General features: G+C 38.1%; 2 protein-coding genes across 2 annotated transcripts; both read right to left on the bottom strand.

Moving 5' to 3' along the window:
• Nucleotides 1–699: 699 nt before the first annotated feature.
• On the bottom strand, nt 700–4,042 carry LOC116293971 (ubiquitin-conjugating enzyme E2 G1). The gene is made up of 5 exons (XM_031701474.2): nt 3,903–4,042; nt 3,682–3,784; nt 3,443–3,540; nt 1,733–1,911; nt 700–1,052 (listed from the first exon to the last, which is right to left on the bottom strand). The coding sequence occupies exons 1-5, from the start codon at nt 3,949–3,951 to the stop codon at nt 975–977; spliced, it is 507 nt and encodes a 168-aa protein (XP_031557334.1). The 5' UTR covers nt 3,952–4,042; the 3' UTR covers nt 700–974.
• A 1,508-nt stretch (nt 4,043–5,550) lies between these two features.
• Nucleotides 5,551–14,610, bottom strand: LOC116293965 (uncharacterized). Its single transcript, XM_031701468.2, has 13 exons — nt 14,330–14,610; nt 13,833–14,002; nt 13,212–13,385; nt 12,113–12,438; nt 11,292–11,571; nt 10,895–11,115; nt 10,338–10,606; nt 9,710–9,780; nt 9,415–9,464; nt 8,261–8,629; nt 7,640–7,913; nt 6,635–6,911; nt 5,551–5,892 (listed from the first exon to the last, which is right to left on the bottom strand). Exons 1-13 carry the CDS (start codon nt 14,506–14,508, stop codon nt 5,826–5,828), a joined length of 2,727 nt encoding a protein of 908 aa, XP_031557328.2. The 5' UTR covers nt 14,509–14,610; the 3' UTR covers nt 5,551–5,825.
• Nucleotides 14,611–14,618: the final 8 nt, after the last annotated feature.

Below are 14,618 nucleotides of genomic sequence, written 5' to 3'. Positions count from 1 at the left end.
TATTTTCTCTCGTGCTATGCTAAAGCTAAATGTATACAAAATAAGACTGCTGCACAAAATCCAGCATACAAAAAATATAGCAAGTTGAATGGGAACATTCTTAGCAGTTGATAGCTGTACTATGGTCCTCTTTTTAGAAAAGATAACTTTTTTAAACGAAATGACTCTTGCCACCTTCGAAGGTGAAAAGAGGTGCAACTTTTAAGACTTTTAAAGTAGCTACAGTAGTCAGTTGTTACATGGTAATAGTGTTGTTATGAATATTCACAGTTAATATTTCAATAAGTTTTGAAGTTTTTGTGGGGGAAGGGGGGGGATCTTAAGCAAATTCAAGTGTTCCTGAAACCAATAAACTTTTCATACACTATATTGTGATGTTTAAGGTTAAGAAAGCAAGTGGAACAAAAACAATTTTCAAAATATAAGACAAGGGGTACATTGCCCTTTTTCAGAAAGCTAACAAACATTTTATGAAACTATATAGAAAAGAAAATTGAGACAAGATGTTTTAACTTTGTAGTGCTACTAAAAGAGGCCATTAGTACATGAAAGGTAATAAACCTAAAGCTGCATGTTTCAATAATTCATGGTATTATATAATGCAAAAGTAAGATTTGCCCAACAAGCACTGCAAACAATATTAAATTAATATATAAGATGGGGGGGGGGGGGGGGATGGCAGGCTAGTTGACAAATTAATGTGTGGGGGAGGGGGGCTGATATTCAAAAATGTTATGGATATTAGCAAAAAGTGGGAAGGCTATTCCTCCCTCCCTACGGTTCCTGATTACTTCTATTGTGCTAGTGCTTGTGTATTAGTTATAGCTTAACTCTAATCCTTATATTACATCTTTTTTCATTGTCAAAATTTTGCAATCAAGTTCCTGTGTTATCTATCCCAGGGAGTGATTTCCAGGCAGTTGGTTGTAACATCCGTTAACAAGAAACATGAATAGCTTATATACAGACTAGCATTAGCAATCTTCTGTTAACCTGACACAGCGCTTGACCTTCTTCTTAAAGTCAGTTTTGTAACTATGCCTCCAGTCTTTCTGTTCACCCATGAAAATAATAAGATGAAAAATTTATAAGTAAGAATTCCTTTGATGTTTTTCCACAGAATAGGTCTTTACATAAAGGTTAAAATGCTAGGGTGAGGGTTTGCATTGAAATTCAAGACTGAGGGCTCAAACCAAGCACGTGTTTAAAAACCAACCAAGCCCTATTTCTAATGTTTGATGTAGGATTTGAATTTGGATGACAAACCTGTCCCAGGTTTTGAATTCAGGTTTTCCATTAAAACTCAAACCCAAACTAAAAAAATCCTTCACTGACAGGACAGGGTTGAAAATAATAGCTGGCTGCCTGAACCTTTGCCAACATTTTTTTTACCCAAAAAACAAATCCCTCCCTACACCTCCCTTCAACAACTGTATTACCAGTAAACCATTCATGTGGTCAGCGGTTTAAAAGTGGTTTTTCTTGAAAGTAGCTGGCCCAAAAAATGAATCTCACCCCAAAAAACTGCAAATTTCAGCATTTTCTGAAAAATTGCTCAGCATCAAATATACATTCCTTTAAGTAAGGACTCCCTTACAGGTTCACACAGGAAATATTTTTATCCTAAAAAGGAGTGCCAATCATCCTACCACTTTGACAAAGGGAGTATCCCCCTCCATGGACTAAAAACAAATCATTCATGACTGAATCAAAACCTTATAAATATACTTACAGCTGCATCAACATTAGCTGGTGATTTGTCATTGGGGTCTGCCAGCATGGATATCACACTCATTAGGATAGATTCTACTGAATGAACTGGCAGCCAACGCTCACTTGCATGTTCATAGCCATATTTATCCTCTCCTGGCTCATGCAGAATTGAGATACAAACCTCACCATTTTGATGTACTGAGGAGGAAAAAGGTATTTTTTAATTTTTAAGAAACGCCTTTGTTTTAGATCTAAGCCCCTGTTGAAAGTGGGGGCTTAGATTTAAAAATATATCAGACAAGTTTGCTTAAGACTAAAAGTTGGTTGGGCTGAGACTTGAAAATACACTGTTTAAAGTGGGGAGGCTAAAGTCCCTTTCCATAAGTCGTTAGTCCCTATTACTTTTCCAACTGGTAAATACATGTAGACTTATTGGTTTGAAGAATGGCAAATAATTTGGGATGAATTCTTCTACAACAATATCTTTCAATTGCAGCTCAAAATTTTTTTGTATTTTCAGTGATACTGTACCAGCAAAGATTGAGCTATATTATATTTTATGTTTGAAAATCAACTATGTGAATGAATAGGATTTTCTTTTAGAGTGACTTTACACTCTCGTGTCAAAACCCTAGTGTCAGAGCCTCTACACACTGATTTACATGAGAAAACATTTATTCACTGGACTCTGAAGATGACTTCTGCTCAGGTTGTCGAAACGTCAGTCACCACCAACAACAGTCTTTCTCAAGACTACACTCACCCGGACGATCGTATTTCACAACAAATTAAGCCTAAGTTGTAAACAAAATGCTATCAACATATCGAAAGAAAAACTAGCAGATTTTAAAAAGCCAAAATTATTAAGTTTTGGTGTATGTCACTCGTGATACTCCTCTCAAAGGTGGGATATGGTCAAAAGCTTAAGGTATAATGCCTAAGGGTGGAGGAAAAGTAAGTGAAGCACTTTTCTGTGGGGTTTGGGGAGTAAATATTATTCTTCATAACGAAACTCGAACTTAAACTTAATTATGTATGACATTGTCATAAAAAGTGGAGTAGCTAAAACCTTTGCCCACTTCTAATCCTAGAACATTATTGTTATTTATAGAAACTTCTTAGTTCATTTACTGGGGCATTACTGAAACAAACAAATAAAAATCTCAAAATTTAAATATCTTAAAATAGAATTAAAAAACTAGAAAACAATAAAATATGCGAAAGTTATTTCTATACACGTATAACGTTTTTTAAAAAAATATTTTTTTACAATGCATTACGTTTTTTTTTCGTCGCTTTTGAGTGTCCAATTTTATGAAAATTAATATTCATGACCAGCAATGGATGTTTTTCATGTTTTAACTTACTGTATCTAGAAAAAAACATTCAATATAAAACTTTTTCTGCTACTGTTCTTCTTTCGCCAAGATTAAAAGGAATGACAGTGATTTATGATCCTGATGAGACGTAAATAAAGTTATCAATGTAGACTTGGAAGTGAATGGGCTTCAAAGTGTTTTACACGAAAGGTTTTTCTTTATACTAAACTCAAAATAAGACTTCTTTTTGACGTTTTTGATTTTGTCGATTTGATATAAGAGACCAAAGGGTTCATTTACTTTTTTATAATCTGTAAGGCTGTAAATTAATTCTAAGGATCGAAAGGGTTTTGAGAAAGTTGAAGCAGAGAGAAGTATTGAACTCGAAGAAAAAAATATTTTTGTATTACCATTCGGGTGCCATATCTCAGATACGAATTTCATCTTCGGTGGCCGTTGTGGATACTCTTTAGGAAAGACCAAATGAGCCTTGAATAGGCCTCCTTCACTAGAATAACAAACATAGAAAAAATACTGTTAGTTAAAGAAGTTTTAGATCATGTTTTCAGCTCCACGTTAGAACAAGATCATTGAACAAAGGCCACACTACAGCGCCAAATGCTAACAATCCCGATAATTTTTGACTTACTAGAAAGTATCTGCAGGTCCTACTATAATCACTTCCCATTTATAAATATCATCGTCGGATATTAAGCCAGCTGAGAACATTTCGCTGGGATCTCTATTGAGATCTGAAGGAGAAGAAAATATGACGCCATATTAGTACTCTTGATGGCTGATGAGCATAGAATAGTTGACGACCAAAAACGAGTAAAAATAAGTAGAAAAACGCCTAATATCGACACAAACCTCGAAGCTGTTTCTTAAGGAGAAGTGCAGCTTGATCTACAGAGCCCATCTTGTGAGGCGGGAACCAAAAAAACTCAAAAAACGAAGAGCAATAGCTTTGTTAAAGACGAGACGTAGGGAAACTTTGCCTTTCACGCAGTCACATTGGTATTGCCTCGTCCTGATGTGGAAACACCAAACGGAAGTATAACACACTTCCGGTAAAGTAGTAAAGGAAGTAGATTTCCACCATTTTACCTACTTCTTTCTTTTAACTCTGTTTCTCTCATTCCTTTCTTGCTACCTTTCCTTTTGCATCCTTTTGCTTGTCCATTCGAATTCATTCATGCTTCCGGTATGTTTTCTTTCTTTCTAAATTTTTTTTAATGTCTTTCACTCATTCATTCCCTTTCACTCATTCAATCTTCAGTTTTTTTTCAAAAAATCTTTTTTTTCTTTCTTTCATTGTCCTTTTCTCTCAATCATTCTTCTTTTCTTCGGTAGTTCTCCCCTTTCCTACGCTCTTTCAGGACTAATTCTACAGGTTCCTTCTCTTAGTTCATTTTCTCTTGCCTCTACCTTTCGACAGAAAGAACTGAAATAATATGTAGTGTATGAAATATTTGTACTGTCGCTTGTTACGGGACAGATTTTGTTGTTTGGAAAGTTGCAAACGTAATTAATTTAATTCTTGAGGTTCAACCATGACTCAGAACCCTCGAGATATAAAGAAAAAACAATAAAGCAGTTGCCATGTTGGTTCATCGAACGAGAGAAGCTACTGAGGCCCCGTCCACACTATGCCGGATAAATTTGAATCCGAATTTTTATTTACTCGGTTCCATTTCAAAAATTCGTTTTCGGCATAGTGTGAACGGGTCCTGAATGAGGAATGCTTTGTTATCGTCACCCAACACGGTGGCCATGACGTAACATGCATGCATGAATAACTGTTTGCGATCTATAACAACAACAAACAAAAATACGTGTACATAAAATAAATTTGGAAAAAAATTTTTAAGTTACTGACACGTGTTTTACCCTAATGAAGTCGTTATTATTTTTAAAAATAAGATATAGAATATGCGATATACATTACAAGAAAAAGTATGAAAATAAAATAACAACGAGTTTGACAGGATGTGAGACGAGAGAAACTTCACTGCCACTCTAGGCGGACAAGATGTACTGATACCCATTAGTGTGGACGATGAAACGATTTTAAGAGAAAACGTCGTCCTTATTGGATGACAAGCTAAATTGTGTTTTTGATATACAGCATGGAACAGACACCGATAAAAATATTAATGTCTTAGAATCAATGAATTCTAAAGGTACATTAAGAAAAATATCAATAATTACTAAAAAGTCTTATGAATTCGTGTTTGTTGATCGGACATTCTGTATTCCATTTGGAAAAAACTCTCTTTTTGTTTTGGTGGACAATCAAAACCGGGATCGGTTTATTGCGCCTGGATATTTGGAAATGAATTCTTAAATCCTCGAGGTAAATTTGGAAGTTCAAAAAGTGAAAATTTTGTAGACTTCAGAATGCGATTTAACTTACATTTAGCTACGACGACTAATCTAATAATTCAAGCATACAGCAAAAAAGTACGAACAGTCGGCTGTAACAGAGACCGCGGAACGTTTGGATTGGGGGGGGGGGGGGGCTAATAATTCAGAAATCTCTCTTCCGAATACTCAATTTTATATCAAATAAAAAAATAAGCAAATGAATCAATAATGGCGGCAAAATTATTGGTGGGGCTAAAGCCCCTTAGCCCCTTGGCTCCCCTAGCTCCGCGGTCCTACGTAAGTCGTATCTATGTCGAAAACATGTTATTGTGGGATATATGAATGTGCGAATGATTCAATCTCCTACAGTTCCAATAAATATTTAGTGTTGATTAAATAAACGCAACAGTTCTGCCAGACTTGAGTTCAGCTGTTATGGTTTGATAACTTATCCAAGAGACAAGTTACAACAGCTGTCCATCCTGTTTGGTGACTGTAACAAAAAAACATATGAGAATAGAATTAGAAAAAAAATTGTTATAAAGGGCTCAGATACAGACGAAAACTAAAGTGCGCTAAAAAGGCCATGATAACCCACCAATTTTGCCACGACTGTGAAAACTGTGGTGGAGGGCTGCTGCGCCGTTACCGTTACGGTACCATTCCCGCGTACCGTGACTTTGCAATAAGCTGTGTTTTAAAGCCGATTACATCTTGATCAAGAGCGCGCATGTGAATCCAAAAGGATCTTGACCAATCTCGTAACCAGAGCCTTTATTTCGTACTGCGCATGTTTCGTCGAGCATGCGCAGTAAGAAACAAAGGCTCTGGATACGAGATTGGATCTTGACAGATTGCGTCTTAGGTTATTTTGGATTACTTTTGTTTCAAACGGACTCCATTAATTTGGAAGTATTGTTTTCCATTTCGTTATTTTTAAAAGCAATATTTACGAAACGTTTTAGGTTCTAACGTGTAAAACAAAGAAACTATACTCAAGGGAATGACACATGGTTTGAAATGGAGAAACATTTGACACAAAGTGAAAGTGTCTAAACAAATAAAGCTGCAAGAAAAAACTTTAGGACCAAGATAAGAAAATAGACTCTAGGTATCCGAAATCTGCCATTGTTTTCCCAAAACCATAGCCGCGACGAAAACCATAACTGACTTTTGTTATAAAACTGCATTGTCTCTTGGTTAAAAACCTTGAGCTCGTTTCGTGTTTTTCTTACCTAGCGCCACATCCCCGTCCAGTTTCGGAATGGAAATACTCGTAAAACAGGACTAACTGGTTCCAGTTTGGATCATCAGCATATTGGTGCTCGTTGCCATGGCAGGGTCGTATACCGTTCTCATCAGGTAGGAATAATGACGTCAGACGACGAGAAAGCTCTTGAGCTACGTCACTTAGTCGCATCAGGTTGCCCGAGCCTGTTGGGCACTCCACTTTTAGACTTTCACCATAGAAATAGTCATAACGTTCTAAGCACTCGACAAGAAGGGCATTCACTAGAAAGAAAAAATACAAGGTCAGGGATAGGAAATCGAATATTTATATTTTTTAGCAAAAAATATGCTAATAAAGTATTTTATTAGAGATATCAGGGTGGAATCTTGATCATTTCAACATATTATAAAGGTTTCCCTTACATTTACACAGGGACCGCGGAGGGGGATGAGCTTCCTAATAATTTTGCTGACATATTTTGATTTACTTGTTTGCTAGTTAAAATATCAATAGCCAATGCAATAAATATGCTGTAAATGCCCCTTAAAACACTAGAAATTCCAGTTCCAAGGGTCTCAATATCAATAGCCAATGCAATAAATATGCTGTAAATGCCCCTTAAAACACTAGAAATTCCAGTTCCAAGGGTCTCAATATCAATAGCCAATGCAATAAATATGCTGTAAGTGCGCCTCAAAACACTAGAAATTGCACTTCGAAGGGTCTCAGCTTAAAAGTTTTTCGTGGGTTACCGCCCCCCCCCCCCCCCCCCCCCCCCGAGCCTCCTCAACCAAAATTATGCTCCGCATTCCCCCTCTAACATTATACATTTATTAATAGAGTTGCTTGTTAGTTCTCTACTCTGCTTCGAAGACTTTTCTCCGGATCCTCCAGTTTTTCTCCCTCCGCAAAAATCACCTTCCAAAAAATCCGCCTCAGAAGACTCGAACGACACACTTTCTGCTCTTCAACGAAACAAATAGGTTTCAGTTACCAATAATTTACTTACAGCACAGCCATATTGGACCCCTCCAATTGCTATTGCCTCCGAACATGAAGGTATTAGACTCCCCTGGTACATATTCCACACTGTATACTTCCTCGCCCACTTTAAGGCTGTATGGGTTGTCCTTGTGATAGAGAGATAGGGAACGAATACCATAAGGTGAGAGGAACTCATTCTCATCCAGTACGTGTTTGAGTACTCGGCAAAGCTGGTCTTTGGTGGGAATTGCCAGTAAATGATGGTATTTGCTTTGGCCGTCAGTTTGCATGTAGGATACCTGGAAAAAAATGAAAAGAAAAATCTATAAATCATCATCATCATCATCATCACTGATCATCATCATCATTATCATCGATCATCTTCATACATACACATATATCATCATCGACCATCTTCATACATACATACACATGCATCATCATCACTGATCATCATCATCGATCATCTTCATACATACATACATACACATACACCACCACCATCAATATCATCATCAGCATCAACATCATCATCATACATACATACACCACCACCATCAACATCATCATCATCATCGATCATCTTCATACATACATACAAATACATCATCATCACCACCATCATCTCTGAAGAGTCAAACTTTACCTGAGACGCCAAGTCTTTTCTGTTTCCCAAAAACCAGTCAAGTCGTTTCTTGAAGCCAGGCAGTTTCTCAACAAATTCGTCTTCAAGGACGAGACAAGAAAAGAGAGGAACGATTCCCACCATGGAGCGCACCCGCAGTGGCTGGCTCTTCTTTGATATAGGACACATAAGATGATCATAGTAAAAGCCATCCTCCTCATCCCACAAGCCTAAGCCATCACCCATTGTATTCATAGCATCAGAGATTTGAGTGAAGTGTTCAAAAAACTTGGATGCCATGTCTTCATAGGAAGGGTCATGTACAGCGAGGTCCAAGGAAATACCAAGCATTACAGCACAGTAGAAGGCCATCCATGCGGTACCATCGGCCTGTAATACGATATAAGGAATATCAATGACATGATTACCCCACCCCATACAATCAAATAACACAGGCATCCCAGCACAGTAGAAGGCCATCCATGAGGTACCATCGGCCTGTAATACGATGTAAGGAATATCAATGACATGATTACCTCACCCCATACAATCAAAAACACAGGCATCCCAATAAAATAGAACGCCATCCATGTGGTTCCATCAGCCTGTAATAGGCTATAAGGGATATCAATGACATGGCTACCCCACCCCATACAATCAAATAACACAGACATCCCAGTACAATAGAACACAATCCATGTGGTTCCATCAGCCTTTAATAGGATATAAGGGGATATCAATGACATGACTACCCCACCCCACCCCAGTTCATACAGCGAAACAACACAGGCATTCTGAAACAACAGAAGGCTATCTATGGGGTACATGTGGCTGGATACAAGGGATATCAATAAAATGACGTCACTACCCCAGCCGGTAGTAACCCACTCCATGAAGTGAAACGACACAGGCATAGGCAACACAAAACTATGAAGGACCATCAGCCTGGCTATAATGGGAGACATGGCAGGATATAAATGCCATGGCATTCTAACAAAACAGAAAGCATCCATGCGAGCATCCATCAGCTCATATTGGGATTTCAACATGGTGGATCAATGACACATTAGAAAGGAAAAACACAAGCATTCCAATAGGAATATAACTATGTAGTTCTGTTGGTCATGTATGACTTGGTCATAATCAATGATTTCAATAAATAATCATGTTTATACCTGCATAAGGCTGCCTTGTACTGGAAGGTCCTTTGAGCGATCAAAGATCCCTAAAAATCAAAGGGGAAATGTAGAACACATTTAATCCATAATTCATAACACAGTTTATTCCTTTTCACATTTCTATAACCCCATGGGGAAAACCCTCCAATCAAAGGAGAGACCTAACAAACTCTACTCACAAGTCCAGGAATTGAACCCAGAGACACCAGGGCTGAGAGGAGAGTGCACTTCCACAGGTATACCACTCACAGTAAAACTCAGCCTGGTAATAAAAGTGTCACACGAAGCTTACCTATGTTATCCAGGCCAAGAAATCCTCCACCAAAAAGATTGTTGCCTGTTGGATCCTTCCTGTTCACCCACCTAACAGAAATTATGACAAATTATGAATAACACCACTTATTTCTTTATTATATCATCAGATGAATGAATGAAGGACAGAGGAGACTTTTTTGGGCCAGTGATTTTTTAAATACATGTAAAAAATATTCATAAGGTTTGTACATGCAAATATAATACAAAAATAAAAACCTGCCAAAACAAGCAAACCAGAAAAACTGGTTTCAATTCTTGGATTGGGTTCGTCCAGTGTCCTTTAATAAACATGGGTTCTTTGAATGCGATTCCATCGATCTTCTGTAGTTAAATAATTAAGGTGCATGCTGGTCTAGCTTGGGTACAAACAATACCAAATAAGACATGATGAAGAAAAGATTTTTAGTACAGAAGCTAGACAACAATGCACCATTTTTGCTATTTTACAATTACAATTACAATTACAATTTATTAATATTTAAAGATCATTTACAATAGTTAAATAAAATACACTCCCCGCAAATAGCTAAGCAAGTCTGGGCAGGTTTGTGTGCTATTTTAGAAAAGTTCAATGTCAGAACATGTGCAATGCCTTTCTGGCCTACCAGGTAAAGTTTATTAAAAGCTTCTGGAAACATCTGGCCAGGAACAGCTCATCTCTGTGTCCCTTTCTTCCTGTCATCTTGTAAACAAAGTGACATGCCATAGCGTGAACAGGGGGGTTGACATCACTAAGAGCAAACTCATAGGCAGGCATCTGACCATTAGGAGCCATGTACCACTCACGTAAAAATAACATCAGCTGATTCTTGGCAAACTCTGGATCAATTCGAGCCATGGGTTGCATGTGGAACGCTAAATCCCATGTGGCATACTGAATAAAAAACATTACATTATCTATTTTTTGGCTGGAATGAATTGGAAACTAGGTATGAATCTCTGAAGCTCAGAGACTGGGCAAAGCATTTGGGCCTCTATATATAGGCTTGGCATCACCATAACAGGAGGTATGAACATTTGAATTTGGTTTAATCTAATTTACACGAGAAAGAGTTCAGTTTCCCAGGGGAATAAGACTCTATTGCTGCGCCTCCTGTCATGCATGGCTGCCATCATTGTGCTTTAGAGAAAGCGGCTTGACATTCTCTAAACCAAAACTCACCCAAGGGTACTCCCACTTGTCCGGCATGGACACGACATCTCTGTTAAACAAGTGCCTCCACTCTGGGTTAGAATTTCTCCCTGACAGTCTAGATGCTGGCGGCGTAATGGTTCCTGGGTCACCCTCTAGCCAGTCATTGATGATGTAGTGATAAAACTGTTTGGTCCATAACAAACCAGCATAGGCCTGGCGGCTAACTAGAGCTTGTTCAGCAGAAGAGGCTGAAACAATAGGGCAGAAAACTTTTGAATCTGTTTCAGATGAAAGATCTTAAAGACTGCATCAATGCAGAGACCAGGATATTGCATGCTACCAACCCAGAACACTTGAAGAAAATGAAGTGCAATAATACGCTCATCCAGTATAAATTAAAATAGCTCAACAATTGTTTCCTTACATGGAATAACAATCTCGTAAAATTCATCACCCTCCTTCTTCCTACGTTCCAGTACAGCCCCAAAGGACCGCTCAGAAAAAGGGTCCTTGACGACCTCATCTAGGGCCATAAGACGACATCTCATTTTGCACTCTCCCCCAGAAGGGACTTCTACCACGTAATAGGGAGCCACCTTGGTTCCGTGTCTTTTATCGTTGACAGCATCTTTTTGTCCTTGAATGATGTAGCGATGGAATGCATCCTTTGTGTATTTGGTATACGTTGGAGAGTTAAATAGAAGCTGCAGTATAAAGAGTTTACAGCTATTTCAAAAACGTTTGTGAAGGTTATTGGCAAGTTGCATGTTGTATGTTGCATACCAAGCCCAAAATGCACTATGAACCATGTGAATCCAATCAGCAAAAGATCAAAACAATATGGAATTTATATGTAAAGTCTGCAATTTTCCCTGTATAATTTCCAGGGGTTTGTAAAGCATAATGTTGGTAAGACATGTTGCTAGGTGTAGATCATCATTGTCATCAACTTTATCATCCACATCATCTTCATCATCATCAGTCATCATCATCATCATCATCACCACCAGCACCGGCACCATCATCATCATCACCACCAACACCACCACCACCATTATCATCATCATCATCATCACCACCAGCACCACCACCACCATCATCATCATCATCACCAGCACCATCATCATCATCATCACCAGCACCACCAACACCACCACCACCATTATCATCATCATCATCATCTTCCAAAAATTATAAATATGTATAAGAAAAAAAGAAACTACAAAAAATATATATAAAACATACTTCAGAATTAGTCTCATTCTCAGTAAACAACATAGTAACAGGTTTACCATCTTGTCCAACATCAGCAACAAATATATACTTTCCCAAAGTTTCTTGCCAACATTCAACAGTACATGTATCGGTCTCCTTGATCTTTGCTTTCTGTGAGCATCCCTCATGCTTACACCCCCAGATCCAGGTGTTTCTGAACCATAATGTTGGTAAGACATGGAGTCTGGCTTTCTCTGGGCCATGATTTGTGACTGTGATGTTGATTAAGATGTCATTGGGGGTGTTCTTGGCATATTCTGCCTGTATATCCCAGTAGCGACCATCTTCGAACACACCTATAGAGACAGACAGAACAAAGACAGACAGACTTTAATACAATCAGTGCACTTATTATCAATATTAAAAATATCTTCAAATTTATCTTAAACAAAGTCTGTGCATAAGTAACTCACAGATGTAATTGGAAGTTAAATTGTTAGGTTTCTGTAGAGGGAGAAGCAGCTTGAGATTCCCAGAGAAAATTCTCTAACATGTCATCATCAAATGCTAAAGCAATGCCTTATCGCTTTTATGATAGTATTATTATATTAGCAGTAGAAGTATAATTACAAAATAGATGCACATTAACTGGTTGAATTCAAAGAAAACAAAAATAAGCACACAAAAAAAAGACACTTAGGGTAGCCCTAGGTCCTCATCTGGGAAAGACCTAACAAACTCTACTCATGTACAGGTACAGGAATCGAACCAGAGACCCTGGAGGTGATTGTATACCCTCAATAGGTTGCTATCAATAGACGTCACTTCCAGTAATAGCTGCGCTTTTAATGCCTTGTAGAATTTTGGAGGTTGTTTTGATCTTTTGTTTTCTGGTTTCATGTCGTAAAAATAGTCAAATACAATAGTTTGGGGATTTAATTTGACATGCTTTGACTTAACATCCGCTAGTTGCCCCTCAGTCAACCGCTTGTTTGCCCCCCAGTCAACTCCAAAAAGTCACGTGAATGATAGTAAGCAATTCCCTTGACCCAGGGAGGGGAGGGGACTGATCTACCCTCACCCCCTCTGGGGTTTTAACAAATATCTATGGAAAAGGTCAAATTAGTACCTGCATCATTGAGTTCAAACTCTGGTTCAAATCTGGACCTCCTCTTGTTCTCCTCCACCAACAAGCTGTAAGGGTACTCATTCTGCGGGTATTTGTATAATGCTTTCATGTATGAGTGGGTTGGAGTTGAATCAAGGTAGTAGTAACACTCCTTCACATCCTCACCATGGTTACCTGGGAAATAGAACAAAATACATAAATGTAAAATATGGTTATTCAATTTGTTGTGAAATGTGATCGTCCAGGTGAGTGTAGTCTTGAGAAAGACTGTTGTTGGTGTTGGTGTTGGTTGTTGTCACTAAAAAATGAGCCAGCTCAACTAGAAACCATGGACAGCGGTTTTGGCCACTGTTTCTAGTTGAGCTGGCTCATTTTTTACGTGACTTGAAGTTGTGAAAGGCTCATTGGCCCTCTTCTTCAGTCGTTTCATACAAGGCTCATAATTTACCTATTACACATATGTTCTTAATATACGATTTCCGAGCCCATCCCATACAGCTTACTTAAAACTTAACTCAAACTAAACAATTGCAAGTTAGCTGTGCCCAGACAAAACATCCCAGAGGCTGTTTCAGAGTATTGATAATATTTGAAAGTACAACACCCCAACTTTAACTATACCTTCAGTTCCAGTCAAACCAAACAGTCTTTCTTTCAAAATAGGATCCTTTTCATTCCAAAGGGCAAGTCCAAAACATAACCTACACTGGCGATCAGTTATTCCAAGTAGACCATCTTCACCCCAGCGATAGGCTCTTGATCTGGACTGGTCGTGTGAGAAATAATCCCAACTAAATTTTAAAAATTAATATGCTGAATATGAGTTGCTTGAGCTAAGACTGTAGTTTCAGAAATTATCCATAATCCCCCAAGACCTTGATTAACTGCAGCTAAACTTGTTTTCATTGCGACCTTTCCTTTACGATAAACTGACTCAAAATACAGCGTTAGAAAATTTTCTATATTATTTGAATATCATTCTATCTATAAGCTGTAAATTGTATCATATAGTTAATGTAATCTCAAAACAAGTTATATTATCTGCCCTGACCCTGTACGTATTTAAATAACTAGCTTATTAGATACTTGAACTGTGAACACGACCTCTTAATACTCACCACGAGCCATCAGCTGAGTAGTCTTCCCGTACCGTCCCCCACTGTCTCTCAGATAAGTATGGCCCCCATCTTTTCCAGTTTTTCTTTCGTTCCTTGTCTTCAAGTAGGCGTTTAGACTCTGCCGTGTCGTGCTCTAGCACGTAAACATAGTTATTCTTGTGTAGAAGCTTCTTATCCATTGATAAAAGCTTTTTTAGCAGTGTTTTGTAATAAAGAATGAAGCATAAAAACGATGCACGTCCGCCTTAGAATTAAAATAAACACCCAAGGTTCTCATCGTTAACACAGG

The sequence above is a fragment of the Actinia tenebrosa genome, unplaced genomic scaffold (genome assembly GCF_029948245.1).
Source record: "Actinia tenebrosa isolate PJP-AT-01 unplaced genomic scaffold, QUT_ActTen_1.0 PGA_scaffold1__47_contigs__length_23844297, whole genome shotgun sequence".
Classification (NCBI taxonomy): domain Eukaryota; kingdom Metazoa; phylum Cnidaria; class Anthozoa; order Actiniaria; family Actiniidae; genus Actinia; species Actinia tenebrosa.
This window is presented reverse-complemented; position numbering and strand designations above follow the sequence as displayed.

Bases quoted from the DNA above. Each gene is read 5' to 3' on its own strand.
- LOC116293971 (XM_031701474.2), bottom strand. From the start codon at position 3,951: ATGGGCTCTGTAGATCAAGCTGCACTTCTCCTTAAGAAACAGCTTCGA. The intron at 3,541-3,681 runs GTAAGTCAAAAA...TTGTTATTCTAG, and splicing joins GGACCTGCAGATACTTTCTA to TGAAGGAGGCCTATTCAAGG. The intron at 1,912-3,442 runs GTAATACAAAAA...TTTCCTCCTCAG, and splicing joins TGAGATATGGCACCCGAATG to TACATCAAAATGGTGAGGTT.
- LOC116293965 (XM_031701468.2), bottom strand. From the start codon at position 14,508: ATGGATAAGAAGCTTCTACACAAGAATAACTATGTTTACGTGCTAGAG. The intron at 12,439-13,211 runs GTACTAATTTGA...CTGTCTCTATAG, and splicing joins GTTTGAACTCAATGATGCAG to GTGTGTTCGAAGATGGTCGC. The intron at 10,607-10,894 runs GTGAGTTTTGGT...TTTTTTATTCAG, and splicing joins ACAAGTGGGAGTACCCTTGG to TATGCCACATGGGATTTAGC.